This window comes from Muntiacus reevesi, chromosome 2, assembly GCF_963930625.1.
Source record: "Muntiacus reevesi chromosome 2, mMunRee1.1, whole genome shotgun sequence".
In the NCBI taxonomy this organism is placed as follows: Eukaryota; Metazoa; Chordata; class Mammalia; order Artiodactyla; family Cervidae; genus Muntiacus; species Muntiacus reevesi.
This window is the reverse complement of record NC_089250.1, coordinates 18,473,400-18,496,862: the sequence shown is the minus strand read 5'-3', so window position 1 is coordinate 18,496,862 and position 23,463 is coordinate 18,473,400. Positions and strand designations below refer to the sequence as shown.

General features: G+C 39.1%; 1 protein-coding gene across 13 annotated transcripts in view; it reads right to left on the bottom strand.

The window, feature by feature from the left end:
* The window catches only part of PARD3 (par-3 family cell polarity regulator), a 553,895-nt gene that overhangs the window by 272,942 nt on the left and 257,490 nt on the right, over positions 1-23,463 (bottom strand). For 10 of the 13 annotated variants that reach the window (XM_065921047.1, XM_065921054.1, XM_065921051.1 and 7 more), the window contains exon 5: positions 16,894-17,025. The exons of the other annotated variants lie outside the window; for them this stretch is intronic. In XM_065921047.1, the coding sequence (XP_065777119.1) occupies positions 16,894-17,025 (132 nt within the window). The remainder of the gene's footprint in view (positions 1-16,893; positions 17,026-23,463) is intronic. 13 annotated transcript variants of the gene reach the window in all.

Genomic DNA, 23,463 nt, shown 5'->3' with positions numbered 1-23,463 from the left:
TATATACCCTGTGAAACTTGTTCTTTTCATTTAAAGACACGTTTGGGAAATCTTTCAATACTTTTACCTTAATTCTTTTAATGGCTTTTAAGAGTATCCCTCTGTACAAATGTAAAATAATTGATATAGATATTCCTCCATAAATGGACAACAGTAGATTGTTTCTAGCACTTTTCACTAGTGTAACAATTAACATACTTATCCAACAGCAAACATTTCTCTGTAAACAGTACTCACATTAGTAAAATATTGAAATCAAAGACAGGCATTGCCAGGTTCATTCATCAATTACATTCCAATCTATAGTACACAAGTTTGCCTTTAGGGCCACTGCCTTATAATCACTTGGTTACTAAAATTTTTTTGCTAAATGTTTTTGCTAAACTACAGTAAAAAAAAAAAATCAATATTTTAATTTGTACACATTAGCCTCTTACCTAACAGAAAAACAATATAAGAAAGAAGCTATAAATTTTGATGATAAACAGTTCTATCATCTCATTACATAGAGCAAAGCATGCAGAGGGTAAACAAGAAAAAACAAAATCACCAGTCATATCATATTTTCTACCAAAGAAAAAGTTCCTTAACATGAACAGAAATTTTAAGAGTCAGAATCCCTTGAGATAAGAATCAAGCCCAGTGTTATTTAATATTTCCATAGCAATCTGTTGGAAGAAATAGACAACAAGATAAATTCCAGTAACACAAAACCATTCAGGCTAGGAGATACCAGAGGCCCTTTGGAAGACTCCAGGAGGAACTAATCAAATATGAAGCCTGATGAAAGCTGGCTTATTAATGCATGGTAATCAAGGTTCTCTTTAAATTTTGAGTGCACAGCTCTATCCCAATGAGCAATGACTTCTTCATACCAACAGGCAACTAGGCAACCACTCCCCCCATTATTGAAAAAAACAAAATGCCTTCCTCTTTTTCTCTTGTTTTTCATGTTTTATACCCCCTACTACTCATGCAGGCGTGCTAAGTCACTTCAGTTGTGTCCGACTCTTTGCAATGCTCCTGACTGTAGCCCACCAGGCTCCTCTGTCCATGGGATTCTCCAGGCAAGAATACTGGAGTGGGTTGCCGTGCCCTCCTCCAGGGGATCTTCCTGACCCAGGGACCAAACTTGTGTCTCTTATGTCTCCTGCATTGGCAGACAGGCTCTTTACCACTGGCACCACCTGGGAAAACCCACTATTCCCAACCCCCTAGAAATCTGGTGCCTGACCCTTTGTTCTACTGAAATTATTGCCAGCAATTTTTAATATCTGAACCAGAGAAAATCACACCTTGATCATTACCAAGACCAAAAGATTCTTCCCCCTGGTACCTGTCAAATTTATTCTTTTTTATCTCCGCTGCAACAGCATGGATTTAAGACATTATTTCTTATCTCTTAATAGAGTTTTCTCATCTCAAATCCATTTTCGGTGGACTTTAATGGTTAAAGAAATTTGTTTTCTGAACCAATGTGACAGATTTGATCCCCTTTCTCCATCACCAGTGTTGCCTTTGAGTAATATGTATTTGAATACCTGTGCAAATCTGGATCCCACTGAACTTCTAATGTCCATCTTGTCCACACATGTCATTAAAACCCAGCATATCAGACGATTACCAACAAAACTCCCCTATATTCATGTTTCTGTAACCTGGCTTTACCAGGGGTACCACTGTCATCTTTCAAGTCCCAAAGAGAATACCATCCACTATTTTACAAATAAGACAATTTTTGAGAGTCAAATCAAAGTGACCATGGTTTTTCAGGGTTTAGGAGCATAAGCTGTTAACCACTATGAGGAGGTCATGAAAGCTTCTGAAAGAAGTGAAAAAAAAAAGGGGGGGGTATTAATAATTTCCCTAATTGCCCAGAGAAGGAAAGAGCAGCTCATAGCGATCAGGCCAGTAAGTCCCTCAAAGCGGAAGTCAAGTCTCAGCCTTTGGCTATGAGCACATGACATCACCTCCTCTTGAGGGGTACCAGAACATCTTGACTCAAAAGCAATGAAAATAACACCTGATGGCATGAGATAAAAACTGACTGGTGCCTTGTGGAAAGATCATTAACTGAAATCAATTATTTGGAGTTCCTCAAAATTTTATCAGACTCCTTGTTCTCCAGAGAGGCTTTTGGAATATTGGTTTTCCTTAAGTGACAGTTTCCATCCAGGTTATGCCCATCCCTCTGGGAAACTAGAGATTAAGCAGCTTATTTAGGATCCCAGGTAAGAAGGATGAACTAGGACCCAATCTGGACCTCTTTCCCGTTCTAACCACTCTGTTCTCAAGCAGGATGATGTCTCAGAGTGAACATTCAAAACATATGTGACTTTCCTGGCAATCCAGTGGTTAGGACTTGGCACTTTCACAGTTGAGGGTCTGGGTTCAATCCCTGGCCGGAGAACTAAGATTTTGCAAATGGTGCAGCACAGCCAAAAACAAAACACACCAGAGACTGGATTAAGTAATTAATGACACAATGCTGACTCTAAAGGAGGGGGGACACTGGAGGCAGAAGAAAGAGAATATTCATTGAAAAGAAAGGCACAGAAGTCCAACAGAGCATAGGATATCCATGAGGTCAGGTAGGAGATAAAGTCTAAAAAAGGTTAACTAGAATTCTGGATTGCAGAATTCTCAGAACACCCAGCTAATGTAGTTAATTTTAAATCAGTGCAGGAGAGAGTTTTTTAATGCCTTTACACTTGGAGGTGATGCAATACAAACGGTGGTTTGAAAGATGAAGCAAACAGGAAGATACAGGGTTGACTAAGGAAAGCACAGATGGTGGAGAGAGACAAATGTTACATGAGTCCAGTCGAAGGGAGTGAGGTTGAAGTGCGAACAGGTGCAAAAAAAGTAGAAGGACACAGATACACACCAGACTAAAGGTATAATATGTAGCACCTGGCAACAGATAAAACAAGAAGCAGTAGAAGGAAGAGAAAAAGCAAAATTAGTTTGAAACCTGGGAGACCCATGGCAAAATGACAAAAAATAAGAAAGTCACTGACAATCATAGAATTTTCTAGCTCTAGGAAACACTCGGAAATTAACTGCAGACCATTACACAGGGAGTGAGGTCATTCTGGCATCCAGAGGCTCTGATGGATTGCACAACTGGATGTGGATGGTGGGCCACGTCCAGAACTAGGGGCTTTACCTCACACTGCCCTTCAGACTAGGGACCACTTCCCCTCTGCTTGGGAGAAAGTGTAAAAATGGCTAAAAGACATCTAGAAAGAAGTAGTTGGCTAGTTTTTGTGGGTAATATAAAGCTGGAGGGATGGGAAGAGAAATTAAAAGGTCATGCCAAAGAAGAGCACATAAAATTCCATTTAGAAAAATGACCTGTGCACACTCAGGCAGAGCAAAAGAAAGGGATCTCTGCAAATAAAACAGTGAGTGAGCTTACAGACAGAATGGCAGAGAAGCCAAGATAAAGACTTCCTAGGGATGCAGTAGATCCAAAATGCTAGTTCAGTCACTTACAGAAGGAAAAATGCACACACATCTTAAAGAAGACATGTTCACCATCATTAAAATCCACTGCATATTTTATGGTTTCCAATATATTGAAGGAAATAAGATGTGGGATTTATCTTTTTATAAAAATCTACAAAATAAATAACAAAAGTTAATTAAATAATTATGTATACCCTAATTCAACTTAACTCCTACTCAAGAGCAAAATTGTAAAAACTGAAATAGTCATTATATTGAGCCACAGAAAGTATATCAAATTGCTGCCTAAGTCATGTCCAATATTAGACAACTAAATTAGCAAAAGTTTAACACATAACTCAGTGGAAAAATCTTTTTAAAATAACAAACATTATTTTTATTTGAATTGAGACCTATTTTTCTTGGCCAATCCACAGAAATATGTTTCTCTTTCTATGAGTTCAGGACATTAATGCCAAACTCTCAGCCAAAGGTTTATGAAAGTTATTACTGAATCAGGTCTGTTTATGATTAAAATACAAAGTTCTCAGGAAAATTAGTTCCTCCAGGGACTTAAAATAGGAGTAAGTCCAAAAGCCTAGATTTCTGCTGATATAATCTAACTTTCCTTGCCCTCCCTTCAAATTTTCCCCAACTTAATCTAGAAGAGATTCGTGAAAACGTAAACATTCAATGTAAGGAAAGATATACTATCTAAGGAATAGTATATTTTTTATTGAAATGTTTGCTACAAAAATGTTTCATGAGAAGAACAGTTTAAATACAAAAATTACAAATAGGTAGCCCTTTACAACTACAAGTGCATTCAACGAAAGTAAAGTGTTTAGATGCAAAGGTTGTGAAAGAGATTTCATGCCACCAGAAGTTAAGGCATGCCTCCCTCAAAAACAGAAACCCAGAGCAACAAATACAGGTATGCCCTCGTTAAAAGAAAAAGACACATTTAAAATGAAGCCTGATGCTATGCTATGCTAGACATAATTGCTATGTTGGGAAGAAAGGGAATCAGCAGTTGCTGGGTGCACCGTCTTTTGGTTTGGCCAAAAGCAAGGGGATAGGATAATGGGCCACAGGAGGCAGGTGTCAGGACCTCTCCAGAGGTGGAGCTCTCCTAGTTCTGACCAGAGGAGAGGAGTTAGAAGAGGGGAAGGAACAGTCAACACGCATGTTCAAAAAGCCAGCGACGGAACAGCGACATGAATCTGGAGACCAAAGAAGGTCCAGGCAGCTGGCAGTGCCGGAGAAAAGGGAAAAGCACTGGGATGTCGGGGAAAGAGCAGCAGGAAGACCCACGCACAACAGAAACACTAGCATCAAAACTGATACCATTGGGACTCCCTGGCACTCCAGTAGTTAAGACTCCATGCTTCCAATGCAGGTGGAATTGGTCTGATCCCTGCTTGGGAAACTAAGATCCCACATGCCACAAGGCATGGCCAAAAATCAAATAAAATAGAATGGAAAGAATTAAAGAAAAAATACTAATACTACTGTGTCTTTTGTCTCTGAAGGAATAACAAGAACCTCCACCCCTACCCCTAAGGCTTCCTTTTCCTTCCAGGAAGACAGGGATTGAGGGACATGCTCTACTGAAGAGGAAAGGAAGTCCACTCTCAGCTCACGTGCTGCCAACTAAGTCTACACTCTTCTGTTCTAGAGAGCGCAGAAAGGGAGGAATTTTAAAGGCACATCTCGTCAGCTGAACAGATAAAAGAGAAATGTTACTCAGAATTAGATGAAGAAAATAATATCAAAAATCTATATACTAGATCTAAAATGCTAATGGTAGCTCCGAATTTATAATATCCACATGTTGTACACTGAACATGTAAATATGAAACTCCAGTGTTCCTAGAATAAAAAAATTTTTCCCTAAATGAGAATAAAATTTTTGCTAGCCTGGGTGGGGTCCAAGAGTAATAATTATAATTCATATTCATTCTAATGACAATACAAACCTCAGAACTCTCTGAAAAACAATTTTTAAACAGCAAGAAAACAGGTCTGAAACAAATAAAATATATGACATATTCAGAAGAGAATATATTACATTCAACTCACTTGCTTATAAAATATTAAATATAATCAAACAACTTGTTCAAATATTGTTTTCCAATTAAATGGAAAATTAATCTGTCGCTTTAGCTACAACCACAGAGTAATTTCACATTTTCTGATAATTAAATATTTTAAATATTCAAGTAATTAAAAACTTTAGAGCTAATAGAATTGATGACTATGTAGGAACGTGAGCAACATTTTAGGGGGCTTTTTTTTATGTCCCACTAATGCCTCCCTTAAGTAAGTCAGCAGCTTGCACCTTCTACGATCATGATGTTCTCTAGAAAGCTTTAAAAGCCTGAGAAGGCTCAGGTGTCTTTCCCAGGGCAACTGTGACCTGTGATCCAGCAAAAATTACAAGGATGCTGAGACACTGCTGGTAACAGACTGCTCGGGGTCACCTTTTAACACCATGTTCAATAACAAAACACTCTCAGGGAAAGTGATTAAATAAATAAATTTAATAAATAATAAATAAAATAAAATAATAAATAAATAAGTGATTAAATAAATCTGTAAATGACGAGGACCAAGCTATCCATCAGACCAGGATTTTGGTATAAAACTTGCAGCCCTTGCAAAACATGCAAGGATGTAGCCAAACATTGATGACTCAGAAGTATGACCATGGGCATGCATAAGGCTGACTTATGTACATGTCTTAATATTTAACAGGTTTTCTTTGCTTTACCTATAATCTGCAGTTTTTAGCTGGTGACTAATAAAAATCACAGGATCATATCATATGACATAAAAACAGCCAATCTAGTCCACCCAGCAAAGAAGCAACCTGCAATACACGGTATCAGAAAAAGTAAAATCATTATGGACTTTCTCCTTCAAATTTCTCAAAACACTTATTCACTCAAAAACACATGGGGGTTGAGTCAGAGCTACAAACAAATAGTAACCAGGATGATGCCTGTGCCATTTTAGTGCATGGAAACAGACATAAACAAAGATAAATTCAAATTCATAAGTGTAATAAAGAAAAGGCTGATGAAAGAAGAGACAATAGCCTGAGGCTGCAGGAATGTGCCCCTCCTTCAGCACGAGGATTAGGGAGGGACAGGGGGTGGGAGGGTAGGAAGGAGGCAAGGGGCTGGATACAGGAAAGATAAAGAACATAAAGAACAAACCTGTGAACACCAAGGAGGGTGGTGTGGGATGGGTTGGGAGATTGGGATTGATGCATGTACACTATTATGTATGAGGGCCTACTGTATAACATGACCAGAGCGTGGGTGAGGGGGGTGCAGGGGGGAGAAGGTGCAATCTGATTGTAGGATGTATGTTAAGGTAACCTTAAAAAAAATGCATTGCAATATACAGAAGGGGCAGATGAATACTGTTTGATTCCACTTACACGGGGTACCTAGAATAGTCAAATTCATGATCAGAAGGTATATCAGGAGATGCCAGGGGCCAGGTGGTGGGGATGGGGCTGTGGGGAGAGGGACTTAGTGTTTAAGGAGGACAGAGCTTCAGTTTAGGAAGGTGAAAACTTCAGGAGATGGATGATGGTGACAGTTGCAAAACAATGTGAATGGACTCAGTGCTACTGAACTGCACAATTAAATATGATTAAAATAGTATGTTTTATATTATGTGACTTTTACCACAGTTAAAAAAAAAAAAAAGGAAGGAACTGAGTCTGTGAATTGGCAGGGCAACCAGGAGACACGAGCTTGTAGGACAGCGTCAGTGTTAATGAAACCTATGTGCTGTGTTTAGTCGCTCAGTCGTGTCTGACTTTTTGTGACCCCAGGGACTGGAGCCTGCCAGACTCCTCTGTTCGTGGGATTCTCCAAGCAAGAACACTGGAGTGGGTTGCCATGCTCTCCTCCAGGGAATCTTCCCAACCCAGGAATCAAACCCAGGTCTCCTGCATTGCAGGCGGATTCTTTCTGTCTGAGCCACCAAGGAAGGCCAAGAATACCACAGTGGGCAGCCTACAGCTGCTGACTAGAAGACCGAGTGCAGAGACACACATACACACACTCAGGGCTCCCTAGGGAAGAAACAAACACAAAGGCAAAGTCCTGTGACTGAGGAGGCACAGCAGACAAAGCAGAGGGGAGGGCTGCTGACCTTAGGGAAACTTCCTCCAGGTCTGAGGAGGACGGCAGCACACGCCAAGGTAGGTGTGTAAACACAGCGCTGGGAACAGGAGGAACCAGGGAACTCAAGCATGACCTCAGAGAAGTGAAGGAATACAGCAGGCAGGAAGAAACACTCTGCTTCTCAAAAGTTTTAACTTGATTCTGATAAACATCCACATTGCCATTTTATCTTATAATTTGGTAATTACAGTATTTGCTTAATAAAGAGAAAGAGAAAAAACATTATTCCATCTTTCAATCTTACGAAGCTTGATTTGCTAAAAATAAAAATGTTACAAGTATTAAGTTCTTATTGCAAGGAGTATGTATTTCTACAAAAACATGAAGTAAAACCCAAAAGCCCACTCCAAACCCCTCTCCCCTGCAATGCTATTGCAGTTATATTATGGAAATGTGTGTGTTAGTCTCTCAGTCATGTCTGACAATTTGCAACCCCACAGACTGTAGCCCGACAGGTTCATCTGTCCATGGGATTCTCCAGGCAAGAATACTGGAGTGACTTGCCACTCCCTTCTCCAGAAGATCTTCCTGACCCAGAGATCGAACCCCGGTCTCCTGCATGGCAGGCAGATTCTTTACCATCTGAGCTACAGGGAAGTCCTTTATATTGGAAACTACAGGTTTATTTTCAGTATTTTCTTCTTTAAAATCTTTTCAGATGTTGAAGAAAGCTGATCAACAACCTCCTTCAGCCATAACGCAGAAAGAGAAAGAAAGGAAGGAAAAACTGAAGGGAAAAATAGCTCACAGATACACGGACCCAATGAAAATACTATAGGGCACATATACCCAGGCCTCAGTGAGAGAAAAGAACATACAACCATTGAGCAAAATGCTTTAGTGTTTAAAAATAGCCATTTTTTTCAGGACCACCCAGAATCCTGTTGAAGGTAGCTAGAAAAAGACTGGATGAGACTGACTTTGAAAAACTACACCTACCTAGATCACAAAACCCCCAAATAGAAAATGGCTTATGAGGGATTCACTTGCTATGGGCAGGATGCAGGACACGGGCAGGGAAGACAACATATTGTAAGCTAAAGATTTTAATGCAATTTATTCACCAAATTTCTTTAAAAGAGAGCAGTTCACTGCTCAGTGAATGTAGAAGAGAGAGGAGAAAACCTGTATTCTTTTCATAGTCATATTTAATCGTGCAGCTCACAACAAAAATCTTGAAGACTGCCTGCAATGAATATATGAAAAGGCACCTGAGGGTCATAGCTAAAAAAGAAAATGTGCCTTTATCCATAGCACAAGCTCTAAACATCGAGTTATAGCAGCTGTATTCACGGGCAAGAAAATCATCAGCTTCTAACAGACACCCCGTGAAGGTTAATCCACACACCACCAAAGATTTTTCACTCAGTAGAATTTCAGACGCACTTCCCTGCTGCTCCCAGGCTTTTAGCTCCATAGGCCAAAGAAGCAATAAAAAGGGCCAGTCATAAAGGAACAGGAGAATTGACTAGTTCCCATTAAACTGCACTACCCCCAACCCAACACTCCAAAAACCAATGAGCAGCACTATGCCTCCGGAGCGTCTTCCATTCACAAAGGGACCCAGATGCTTAGAAAGTGGCAGAGCAGAAGCCCCCGTAAGACACTCAGCATTCTTAAATGGTATCCTTAGGTGTAATCGTATCAAAACCACACGTGTTTGCCAAAAACAGAAGGGAATATAAAACATGGACACAGACACAGAGATTAACACTAATGTCATTCTTATGTCAGACTAGGTTCTTCAGAGAAGAACCAGAGATGATTTAAAATGATTAACTTTTATTCTAATTCTGATAAGATGCCATGGAAGCAAGAATCCAATTCTGGAAGGATGATGAGGGCATTAGAAATACACCAGGGATGAAAACGAACCAGCCCAGCACACCAAGTGGTACGTCTAATATGTTAGGAGAAAATAACATTTCAGTGACTCAAAACTAGAGAGGGTTAAGTGAGATGTAACCATTGAGCCCATTCTCCCCCAAAATTAAGACAGGAAAGCAGCACCAAGCAAGTGCCCACGATGCACCAAAATCTGGATCTGAGTTTTGGTATATGTTCCCTCACCTCACCTGCACACACGCCAACAGTGGGCTTTATTTTCCCCATTCTTGTCTGTAGTGAAAATGAAGTTTGCAGGGTTTACACAACCCAGTCAAGGCCACGCCAGTGAATTATGAGTTTAGATAAGGGTAAAATGCAGCTTATCACTCTCACGAAATTGGCCCTGCATGTGTTTTGGCAAGGCTTCCCGGGAAACTCGTGTGCCCTTCTTGGAAAAATGTCCACCAGCCCCTTGCCTTCCAGTCCTGATTTTGTATTTGATGCTATGAGTCCACAGTTCTTTGATAATACAAGTAGAAAATGTGTAGGGTTTACGAGAAATAATATGTGTCATGTACACAGAAGTCACTTTAATCATGTTTTAAACCTCAGCTAATGTAAAGACATGTCTTATTATGGTAGGCACCCCATTATCAAAGTCCAAGACAATCTGCTCTTGGCATATCCAAGAGACATGACACCTCACTTCAGAGGTTGTTTGGGTTTTACTTTTGGTGTTATTGTGAACATGACAGGTTCCTGCTATGAAGAAACTCTCTGGCATTTTATAATGAAAACTAAATTTAATTTTAAAACGATCAATGTTTCTTGTTTCTACATTTGCTGTTGCTAGAGGGGAACGCAATTATACTTGCTTCGGCACAAGTTCTGCCAAACTTTGCCAACTAGGAAATAATATTAATAGATCCCCTACCTTTTAATAGAAAACTGTAGAATTTGAGAATTGGGAGGCAAAGACCTTTGATTATTTTTAACCAGATAATCTAGTCTTTTGGTTCCTCAGTGTCTATGTGCTACAGAAATAACAAACAAAACACATTCTAATTACTATCTGGCACCACCAGATCCTAACCTCCCGTTCCGTTAATGTCAGCAGAGAACACGAAGCCCGGCCAGTCCCCGGGTCAGAATTTCCATCGTGATTCCTGGTTCTAACTGGATGACCCTGCAGTCATTTCAGTGATGGGTTTGCAGCTGTTGTAATCAGGTTTCTGAGGAAGCCACCTCCTAAATTTGTCATTAAGAAAGTATGATCAGTTCATATTCTGGAAAACAACTTATTTATTATGTCATCTGGATGGTTCTAAGTGTCATTGAAAGGAGATTTTTTTTTTTCTTCCCCGTTTAGAAAAGGGTTTTAAGCACTTGGGAAAGAATGAGGATCTGCCCCTGTGCAGGTAGACAAAAGAAAAATCGGCCTCAAAGAGAGGTGTGCAGACAGGGCCCATGGTGTGACCCTTGGCCTCTGTCATTCATGACACCAGGGCGAACAGGCAAGACCTAGGACCGTGAGGAATTACTGACCGACTTACTCATTTTTTAATGAGTAAGTATAAAAATCTGGATAAGATTAAAAGTTTCTCTCTTTTTTTTAAATAAAACTTTTTATTTTATATTGTATTTGTAGCTGATTAACAATGTTGTAGCAGTTTCAGATGAACAGTGAAGGGACCCAGCCATACCCATACACGTATCCATTCTAAAAATATTCACACTGCTTATTCACATCCAAAACAGACTCTAGCTTTTATTTTTCAGTACTTATTTTTCATTATTTATTCATTTATTTATTTGGCCGCACTGGGTCTTAGCTGCAGCACTGGAACTCTGAGATGCAGTATGTGAGATCTAGCTCCCTGATCAGGAATGGAAGCCAGGCCCCCTGCACTGGGAGTGTGGAGTTTTAAGACACTGGACCACCAGGGAAGTCCCCAGGCTCTAACTTTTAAAATTTACTTCTGCCCCAGATCTTCAAAAATTTGGCCTTAAACAAATTATAATGAAAAATAAAAATGAAACCCTTTCATAGTAACTCACCCTTTCTATGATTTGTGAATATACTTACTGTGTAGCATGAGAGTAGTAGTCATAATGCATAAATATTTTCAAAACTTTAAAAAGTATCAGGATAAACAGACAGTGTTGGACTCTTTTTTTTCTTTTTGCAAATAAGACCAATGATAAACTCTCATTCTCTGGCATTATTTTATTACATCTGTTTTCTATTTAACAGTCAATTATTTTCTCATTATAATCTCCACGACTCAACAAACACAGGCTGACATAAAAACAAACCTATCCCTCCCTGGATTAGCCACCTTCATTTCATAAGGAAGAAGTGATCGTAAGTCAGAAATGTCCTGTCGACATGAAAAAGTCTGGAGCAAAAGCATCACGTCTGGAGACAGTGACAGAAGTACACAAAATAGAAAGGAAAAAGGCAGGTCAGTGCTTCTAAAACTCACAGCCTCATAGGCTCCAGTGGGGAGGGGGCAGCACATTCAATGTCAAGTCGGAATCTCGCCATCACCACACATTTAAGGCTTTCCCTGAGTCTGCCTCCCTCAGTATAACCTGCCAATTAGATGAAGTTTTTGCTTGATGGAAAAAACCTTAAAGCATGGACTTTTCTCTAAAGGTCAGGGCAGTCGTCCCCTGTAACACAGTGTAAGTGGTGGCTGGAATGTGCCTTCCACCTCACCACTCTTTCTGTTAATTGGCTTCAGGCCTGTTCACCCAGACAAGGTAGTGAAAATGGCAGGCTCCCAATTAGCTTAAATTTCCCTTAAGCTCCTTCTACAGTTCTGGTCCCAAATTCTCCCAATCACATATTGTAAAGATCTTGCCTCCTCTTTTGCAGAATTTATTAGCTGCAATAAACCGTGGGGATATAAGAACAAAGGCAGCTTATGATCTATTATCTGCCAATATTATAGTCCATGCAGAGTCAGGGAAGTGGTAATCATAAAAAGAAATTCAGATTTCTTAAAACATAGCCACACATCAAAACTAAGAACTTCGTTGCATTTTTTGTTACTTAGATCTTAGAATCAAAATTTTTAAAGCAGGAGAACTTTTTTTTTTACATTTTATTTATTGAAGACCTAATTTTATTATTTTTATAAAACTTGTTGGCTGCATGGCATGTGGGGTCTTAGTGCCCCCACCAGGGTTCCAACTAATGCCCCCTGCTCAGTTGGAAACTGAGTTGGGAAACCTCAGAGTCCTAGCTACTGGACCACCAGGGAAGTCCCAGGAGAACTTTTTAAAGGCAACACAAGAAAAACTGATTTAGTCTTCAAATCCTCTGTGCTTCCTCTGAGTGCTCTCAGAAGAAGGAAGTCAAATGACTGAGGTAAGAAAAGGTTGCCTTTGAAGGATGCTCAGTCCTACCTTCTAAGATGATCTTGATGTAGGATGCAGCTACAAGCTATTCTGAGCAGAGTGAGTCAGTCATGATTCCATAATCATGTTAAGTTTGACTCCAAGTGCTTCCTGGGTCAGAGTTTAGTATACCACCTACCTCTGGCGACAGAGGTGTAACTTAGCTACACTCAGAGGGAAGGAAGATTAAGTGGCCCTCTTACTAGGGTCCTCGCACAAAAGGGGAAGCACCTCAGCTTCCAGAGGTGCCTGCTAGCTCAGCACTCACACCCTCCTCTGTCCTTTTCATCTCTACTGTTTATTCCCATTGGCACGGCTGATGTGGGCATAATTGCCTTCAAAAAACAGAGATAAAGAGAGGCAAGCACTCTAGTAGGAAATAGAGCAAAAACAAAACCACTGCAGGCATATAAAATCTGGAACTCTCTTGACCTCTTTAGGACAGATGGCATAACTAAGAGAAGATATCAGTTCCACCCTTGTGATCTCAAATCCTAAAGGCAAGGGCTGACTTTTTTTTAAACCGCATGAAACATTCTTTTATCTACCTGATGCCACTCCTTTACTTTATTTTTAATGGCAAAAATTAAGGCGGGGAAAAAAAAAAGCCACAAACGAGGCATCAGGTCATTAAAGTCAGATGACTCATGGGAACAGTTAAATGAATAAATCCACAATTAAATGAGAATGGCTGGACTAGATTTCCACCATAACTTATTTGTCCTCTTCTGTCCAAACAACTGAGCTTACTTTAAGCCAAAGTTTTAATATGAGTTTTGTTTTTGCTCTTCCTGTCTAGTTAAGATTCCAGGTTGGCTAATTATCCAGCTGATGGTAAACCACTAAATTTAATGAATGAATCATTGTTTCTTAAGCTAAGGAAAAAGATGTTGCGGGCTCGGGAATCAATTAGCAATTAGCTAATGCCGTCTACAGTGGACTACATAGACTAAAAAAGTACTTTTTTAAAAAAACTTTTTTTATCATAGAACAAATACTTTAGGTAACTTCAACAGAAGCAAAGCAAGGCTTATTTGGGGGTGGGGGGAGGTGTTTGTGTGGCTTCTCAATGAATCCCTTTTGCTTAAAAAGAAACTCCAAAATTACAAAGAAAACCTATTTTACTTTCTTTACAGGCCTACAATCACAATAGTAAGACAAAGTTATATTTTTGGAAATAATTAAATGTATCATATTTTAGGAACTCTGGGCTGCCAATTTTTTTCTCTGAATCTTGCAAAAAAAAAAAAAAAACTATCCGATTCAGCAACTTTTGCCTGAACAGAGCCCTGATTTTGAGTGTGTATGTGGGGTTGTGTTTAGTGAGGAGCAAATGTGTTTCAGCAAAGGTGAACCCCCATTTCCACCCCCAGTTCCAGGAGGTCAAGTTTGATTAGTCTAAACCAACACAGGTACTTTACTGCCTTTGATTTAGAAATGGGGCAAGTCATGTGATTCTGAACAACAAAACAGGGAGGGCATCTGGTGGGTGAGGAAAGAGGCAAGCTGGCAGGAAAAGCTTATCTGCTTTCAAGTGAGCCACAGTGAAGAGAAGGGCAGGGCCCCCTTCCTCTACAAGGATATGATGGTCTGAATCAGGCAGGAAAAGACTAGTGGAGACCTCGGGAGACTCCCAGTAAAGCTGGGGACCCCAGGCCTTGAAGGAGGCCACCAGGCCAAAAATGAAGCCCCCTTTGCCCTTCCCCCAGACTTCTTGCTACGGGAGCAAGGAGTGCTTCCTTATCACGCAATCCAGATGTTCTGTATTCACACCCAATGTCTTTCCAACAAATACACTAAGACACAGTGAGTCTTTCTGGGTACCAGGCATGACTCTAAACCCTCAGCAGGTATTACATCACTGACGAGGCAGGTTTGATGATAAACTCATCTGCTATATGAATACACCGAGGGGTAGACAAGGCGAGCAAGCGCCCAAATACCAGACAAGGTGAACAGCAGGTAGCTGCCAGTCTGATCCCAGGCCCAGCTAAGCCATCTTCATTTTAAAAAGGTACTTCAGTGAGAGCTGACTGGATAGCCCAGGGAACTATACCCAACACAGTGTGGTGACCTACGTGAGAAGGAAATCCACAAAAGAGGGGATGTATATACGCGTAGAGCTGATTCACTTTGCTGTCCAGCAGAAACTAACACTGTAAAGCAACTACACCCCAATAAAAATTTCTTTCATAAATCTATACATCAAAGCCCCTGGAGAAGGAAATGGCAACCCGTTCCAGGTGGGCTATAGTCCATGGGGTCACAGACAGTAGGACATGACTGAGCGGCTAACACACATACATCAAAACAATGCAAGTAAAAACTGGTAGAAACCAAAGAGTAGCTTAGTTAGCAGTGCTGTTCCAGCTTTTTGATAATGTGGTTATTTGCAGTAGCTGTTATCACTAAGCTATGTGAAGTGTGCATCAGAACTCTTTGTGCTGTCTCTGTAATTTATTGTACTACTTTTTTTTTTTCAAATAAAAAGTAAATAGTTAAAAAACTTTACTGCAAAGTGATAATCTTCTCAAAACAACATGGACTTCAATCTAATCAGTATTACTATTCATTATCACTGGTTTTTCACTTGTTTTTATCACTTGTTCTTCCAACTAGAACTTCAATGGCTTTTAAATTATTTAAAAATTTTTCCATCACACACAGTTTTATGCTCCTTACTATAGGGTAAAAAGCATATACCATTGCAGGTATCAAAGGCAAACTGTCATTTTTTGTTGTTCAAACACCCCACATACATAGAACTATTTTAGGAGATTATATTGAAAAAAGAAACTGAGATGAATTCAGTAGAATAGGGTTTCCTTCCACTGATATCATTAATCTAAATCGAAAAACAGCTTATTCCAGTATCTAGGCAACCACATTATCAATAATTTTAGAAATTACTGAAACAAATACACAACAAAGCATTCTGTCACTGAGTACTCACCTAGTTTGTGATCCATACGAACTTTTTAAAGAAAATAAGTGGTGAGGGAACCAAATACAAAGATTTTTTAATATCAATACTATTAAAACTACAGAGAAAACACTGGGGTTCCAACTATAGAGAAAACACTGTGACTAACAATAAGCAATTAACACTTTTTTAAACACAATGACACTCCAAGAATTTTTTTATACATCAAAACTTAGCAGATAACCTCTTAGTTTTCATACAAATTGCAAACAGTCCCCTTCCTAAGATAGGAAGCCATTATGTATGCTGAGTGGTGAACAATTTTTGATTTTATGAATTGGAGGTGGCTAGCCTGCAGAGTGAACTAAGCAATTGGGATAACACAGATGCCTACAACAGGTCCTGGTCTTTTGTGAAAGGACAAGTCCTCAGACCTGACAATTGTTGAAACAACACTAGAATGTCCATTTCTCCCATAAAGTGAAGTCAGGGATAACAGAAATTTTTATTTCGTCCCTTCAGATCTTTCGACTGTATTGCCTCTCAATTGAGAGGGGAACCCATGGGTGATTTTTTTAAGCGCCCCCCCCCTCTTTATACAGACCATTTTTAATGTTTTTATTAAATTTGTTACTATATTGCTTCTTTTTTTTATGTTTTGGTTTTCTGGCTGTGAGGCATGTGGGATCTCAGCTCCCCAACCAGGGGTTGAACCGACACCCCCTACATTAGAGGGTGAAGTCTTAACCACTGGACTGCCAGGGAAGTCCCCATGGGTGGCCTTGAAAGTCTACTTGTAAACTGCATTATTCATACCAAACATCTGTGCCTCACAACCTAAAAAGCTCTATGGTGGTAATACTTGAGAATCTACAGCAACTGCTTAGGAGAAATCTTTCATCAGGGACCACCACCAAAACAGTCTACGTTTATATTAAACACACTCGGATACAGAGCCTGGTATTTAACTACAGTTGGGCAGAACCACTTATCTCCAAGCATCACTGTGATGGAGGGAAATGCCTAGGGGGTGGGCCAGGAAGTTATACCACCGATGTGTGTAGAAGGATGCGTTTATGTTACCTGTTCTTGCTTCTCCAGCCACTTGTCCACCATTGGGTGACTGGCACTCAAAGATGAGCGAGCATTGTCTCTCTGAAATTGGTTAGACCAGTTACTAGTGTCCCGTGGGAGGCTTCTGTAGTTTTCATCTTTCTATTCAAAAAGAAACAAAAAGGTATCTTGTAAAAAACCAGCCCTTGCAAATTAATGATGCACCTGGTTTTTCTAAAGTAGCAGAAAAAAAATGATTCTACGTATTTAAAATGTTTTCCCCGAGTCTATACCAAAGAGCTGACCGAGGTCATTTCCTGCAGGTTAGACCTCAGAAATGCAGTCACCTGCCTGGGAAAGGGAGTCTGATGGCTCTGGCCACACAGGTAGACACACCGCACAGTAGACAGAATAGCACACTCCGCCCTCCTCTGAGGTCAATCTCTGCAGGAAAATACTTCTATACCGGACTCTTATCATCACTCAATCATGGCATTTCTCTTTTCTTCTTCTTTCCAATCTTAGAATAATGTTGTGAGATGTTTTCTATAATTTACCAAAAACATTTAAAACAGAGAAGATGAATGAATTTGCTCTTTATTTAGATCCTCATAGTTTCATGACTTTGGGCAAGAGATTGAAGACTCTGGGCTCTTCAGTTACCTCCTTCACAAGCTAGTTGTAAACATTAATTCAAATAGTAAGAGAAGAAAAAAATTAGCCTATCCCAACACATGGTACATAACAGACACATAATTGTTTACCCCAACATGCTTGAGATGAGATATCTTTGATCAATATTTATTTAATATGCCCCAGAGCAGCCAACGTATTTCTTTCAAATAATAATTTATAACAACTTGCTTTGGCTTAATCGCAATGTTCTGAAAAGAAATGAGAAGGCTAGGATAAGGTAGTAAAATTGAGCATTTCAGTTCAATAGCTAAATCTAAGTATCTTCTAAAAGAACAAATTTAAAATGTTAGCCTCACTTCAGCTAACTTGCATCAGTGCCCCCACGTTAAATACCCAAATATTTTCCTTAAAAACTTTGTTGGGGGTAGTCTGGCTATAAAAATCTTCATACACATGTTTGATTCTTATTCTTCATTACTTAAACCACATTAGCAGCAAACACACACATAGAAACAAAAAGTGTAATATAATAAGATTGATTGTATAGACCTTAGAATAGACCAGGATACTGTTTTCTGTTCCATCAGATGATAAAACTTAAAAAAATGAACTGGTTATCCTGAACCTATGCCAATATTGTGACTTCTGAAAAAAAAATTTAATCTATAAATATTCACCAGTATAAAGTGTAGCATGAAACTTTGTAACTTTTTAAAACCAAATTATAGAACGTGAACATTAAAAACACAATAGTAGAATTAACCATTAGCAGCAACTACTTTTTACTAGAAAAACTCTGTACCCTCCTGGTTACCATAGGTCAAAGTTGTAAGGAGGCACAACCACAAGTACAAGGAAAATGCTGGTGAGATTAGACTGCTGCTCCAGGCCCACGATGAAGTACTGACCTTGCTTATAAGAAAGGGTAAAGTAAAGTAGAGGACACAAAGTCTAAAGAAAGGAATCAAGCAAATGAAGACACTAAAGTTCACTGTATCTCAAAATATTGAGAGCCCTTCCTTGAGCATAATAACTTCAGAACAAAGCAAATCTATGCTTCACGTGGTAGTCCCTAAACTTACTGACCAGAAATTCAAATAAGTCATAAAAGGTAGATAAACTTATTAATAACAGAAACTAAAAGATCCATGAAGAGAGGAAAGGTGGAAGGGTGGAGAAACAGAAGCACAATTTTTACATCAAGGATCTTGGGCTCCTACCATTGACTAGGGAACTGGTTTTGCTATTCATTTCCAACCATTAGAAATTATTATTATACCAACTCTCTACTTTGAAAATGAACAATCAAACAGAGAGCATTAAAAATATATATATCCTGCTTTTTCTGCAGGAACGGTATTTCAAAGTAACCAACAGTCAAGGAAGAAAGCTTGTCCTTTCAGAAACATGCAGAGTAATGGACATAATAATAGAATAATTAATAGAATTAGAAAAATCACCATTTTCAGCTCCTAATGAAATCATTCATTCAGGCAAAGATAATTAATGGATGCTAAAACCATTAGGTGAAAAGTTGATAATGAACAGGGTGTATGCAACATGATGAAATACCACTTGCAAAGGGGAAAATACATCTTTAAAATGATGAAACAAGATGCTACAAAACACTCTTCTTGATGTCTAGAATCCAAGAAGCTGCTGGTACTTTTGATTCCTTTTGAATTTCCATAATGATGGAGATTCCTCATCTTTTAAATGGCCCCTGTGGGCTCTTACTATGGACCACTCACCACCATCTCCCTGAACAAGCCCAAAAGTATACAGTTTCAAAATCTGCACACATACTAAGTCACTTCAGTCGTATCTAATTCTTTGCAAACCCATGGACCTCAGCCCGCTAGGCTCCTCTGTCCATGGGATTCTCCAGGCAAGATTATCGGAGTGGGTTGCCATGCCCTCCTGCAGGGGATCTTCTCCACCCAGGGGTGGTCCTTAAGTCCCCTGCATTGGCAGGCACGTTCTTTACCACTGGCGCCACCTGGGAAGCCCTTCAAAACCTAACCCATGAAAATATCTACATACAAGTCACCAACACTAAATATTTTTCTGAATTCATGATCTAAATTTCCAACAGGATGTCCCAAAGATATCTCCAAATCAGTAGATCAAAATGAAACCCAACTCCTCTATCAATTCTGGCACCCTGGCATCACCTGTTTCACCTCTTTCCATCCCGCCTAATCCCCACAGTTGCTAGGTCTTGTGAATCCAGAGTTCATGGCCAAGATCTTACATTTTGGACATCACCCTCGTACAGAATCAATGTGCCTCTCATCGGAACGATTACAGCAGCCCTCAAATTGGAGGCTTGCTCAATCCTCATCCTCTCCAACAACGTGCCACAGAGGATTCTTCTACAATGCCCTCTAGGTCACGTCACACCTGGAACAAACACGAGGCTGAGCTGGGGACCTTTAGTGCCACAGGCCTCCCATCTCCATCAGGATCTTCCTGAGTCTAGACTCCAGTAATGCTTCTTCTGTAAAAACACTCACCACTCTTCAACACCCAGTTTCCAAGATGCTTTCTGTAAGAGGCATTCCCTGGTTCTCACCAGAACTAATAATGTCATGCATTTTGTTACCACTATACTCCAATTTTACTTCTAATTATAGTTCTAACTTATAATTTAGTTAATTCTCAAAATGGCTATTTTCATGATCACAGCGACGCCTGGGCAGAAGATCACCAGGCACCTTTAAACTCTGGCACTCAGCTCAGTGGCCTACACCTATATGGATGGCTTTTTCTGGAATACTTATTATGTTTCCTATTTTCACGAGGTTTCAGAATCCCATAATTTGAAAGGAACATTTCTATTAGTTGTTTTAAAAATCAAATTGAGGGACTTCCCTGGAAGTCCAGGGGTTAGGGCTGCATGTTTCCACTGCAGGGGGCACAGGTTCTATCTTTGGTAGGGGAACTAGGATCCCACATGGCACAGCTCGGCAAATAATCATAAGAAGAAATTAATAAAATAATCTTGAAAAACACAGAAACAACTCAAGAAATAAAAATTAAAAAAATTTTTTTAATAAAAATCAAATTGATAATGGAATGCTTTAATAAAGGTACCATGACAAAATTTAGTGGAAATGCACTTTCACTGAAATACAAAGACTCTACTTTTAAATTTATACTAAAAGACGTATTGCTGTCATTAGCCGCTAAGTCGTGTTCAACTCTGAGACCCCATGGACTGCAGCAGACTACTGTTAGATGCCTATTTCAATTTTATGTCACACCTACAGTACTACAGCATACAATGTCTGAGGAAAATATGATTATTTCTAATTGCATCTAAAAAGTAGTGTGGCATTTCTCCATTTATGTCAATTATGACATGTAATTCACGCAGCAGGCTACCACAAAGTAATCGTATTAAGGCAGATAAGGGTTTAAAAAAAAAAATCAAAAGATCTATCAGTAGAATCAGCTTTGAGCATTTAAATGGTAAGAAAAGTAAAATATTATATCCCTCATAAAAAGATTTTCCTAATTCAATGTTGACATGGTAAAGTCAGTAATAAACTCATATATTAATGTGTTTACGAAAAGCCCAGTTACAGTCAGTCACCTTAGTCAACACCAGGTAAGTGAAGAATTTCTAAAGTATGTTACCAATTGTTACCCTACATTATCTGCTATTTTGTCAACTGCACCATCTCATGCTACTGGCATTTCATCAATGTTCTTCCTCAAAATTCTGCCTGACGTCTGGATCAAGTACAAACACTTTATAGTTCTATTAGGCTGTGATTCATATTCAATGGTGTAAGCACATACTTAAACCTAATAGCACACTATGTGTCTCTACTTGTATTTTCTACAATATATGCATGAACAGTCACCATTTTCAAATGAAATGTATACAGTGTGTTCTATTTTCAATTTGAAAATATTTATTCCAGTGTAAATGATTTTAAAATTATGGTACTCTTAACTATGTCTGCAAGACTACATTTTCCATGGACCAAACTATAGCTAACTACATAAAAGTCAAAAATATTTTTTGAATGGATTTGCAAAATTTATATACCATAACCTAAAGAAAAAAATAAACCAACCAAAATGTTAGTCATTGATATTTTCACATTGAGTTTATAATAAACTGGAGAATGGGCTTTTAAATCTATTTTATTCTATGATCAAATTAATGTCTCAATTCTGTATATTGGTAAACTTAAAGCAAAACATGAAATCTTTTTCTTGAGACTTATAAAAATCTAGCAGTAGGACCAATATATTAGTAGAAATAGACCAACAGACCAATAGAAAGCCCTAATAAGTACTAAATTTGCAAACAGCAAAATATTATTAAAGTCACAACTTTATATCTAAAAGATTGTATAAGAAAAATACCATAGGGAATTACTCTTCTTTTAAATTAGAAGAGACTGGACCAAACAGCCACTTAAGCTTCTGCACAAGGTGGGAAACTTGCACTCTTGCCAGAAAAACCCAGATGTTCCTGCTGTGATCAGGGGTTTTCCTTATCATCTAAATGTACTGCCACATCATCAGGTGTCAAAAAGTCACCCAGGCTGAGAAATGTATATTAATTTGCTGCTCCCTGGTAGCAGTACCCTGGGTATGGAGTAAATCTCTTCCAGGGTAAGGAAAGTAGCTTTTCCCTCTCCCCTCTTCCTGAGCCAATTACAATTCAATAAAAAGAAATCACACAGAACCCACCCAATGCCTTGGGACAGAGGCTTATTCCTGGCATAATAAGCTGCAGCTTCAAGGCTTTATCTCTCAGAAACAGCTATTTAGCTGATGGTCAGATTTCCTGGCAGACCTACATCCCTACTGCAGAAATAAAGGAAAATTTCATGAGCATTATAGAAGTAATGGATATTTCTAAGTTAGCACAGGAAATTCAATTCTATTTCCACTTTATCTCAAAACAAAAATTCCAAATGTCTTTTAAAAAATCATTAGGAATTGTGCCATGTTTTGAAATACTAAACACCCAACGTATATAGATTTTATTTTTACACCCTCTATGAATCCTATGGTTTTGAATATTCCTGTGTTGTTTTAATATTTTAAATTTACAATATTTCTCAACTCTGCAATTGTGGTCCAAGAGAATTCAATTTTCCACTTTATCGTTTCCCCAAGAAAAGACAGACAGAAAATAAAGGAAACTCTTTTCAGGATGTCTAATCTGAGATTATGAGGCTGAAGTGAAATGAGTAGTTATAGCTTAGACCATTTTTTTTTAACTGCAGCAAGCTTGCTAAAATCTTCAATAGTCACATTATCAAGTCAATGTGGTAGATCCAGTCCCCTTCTGGGTCAGAGTTTATCTTTTGTGCCTCTTGATGGCTACACCAGAGCATGACCTTGGAAGCGATGCCAAAGCTAAAGTTTAAAGGTAACCATAAAATGGTCTGTAAACAGGATTGTTGTCAATGTACTGTTCTGACCTTCATACCACTTCACAGATATAAATAGGAGTTGAGAGGGTTGGTCAGAAGGAGAGAGAGGGTGAGGATAAATAAAGTGTCTCACACACACACAAAAACATAGGTTCAACAACCAACTTGTAAATGAAGTCAGAAAGTTTGGCAGCCCCTATCAGTTTAAACCAACTGCATGCCTATTAAGGCACTTTTTGAGGGCCTCCCAGGTGACTCAACAGTAAAGAATCTGCCTGCCAATGCAGGAGACACAGGAGACACAAGTTCAAACCCTGGTTCAGGAAGGTCCCCTGGCAAACCATTCCAGTATTCTTGCCTGGAGAATCCCATGGACAGAGGAGCCTGGCAGGCTACAGTCCACAGAGTTGCAAAGAACTGGACATGACTGAAGAGACTTAGCACACACACACATGTTAGGCACATATCTGTTTTCAAGTGGAATGAACTGAAAAGCATTATTTGAAACTCTGGTAGGTCAAGCAATCATTTCCATATTAGTAGTAATTCCCATCTCTAA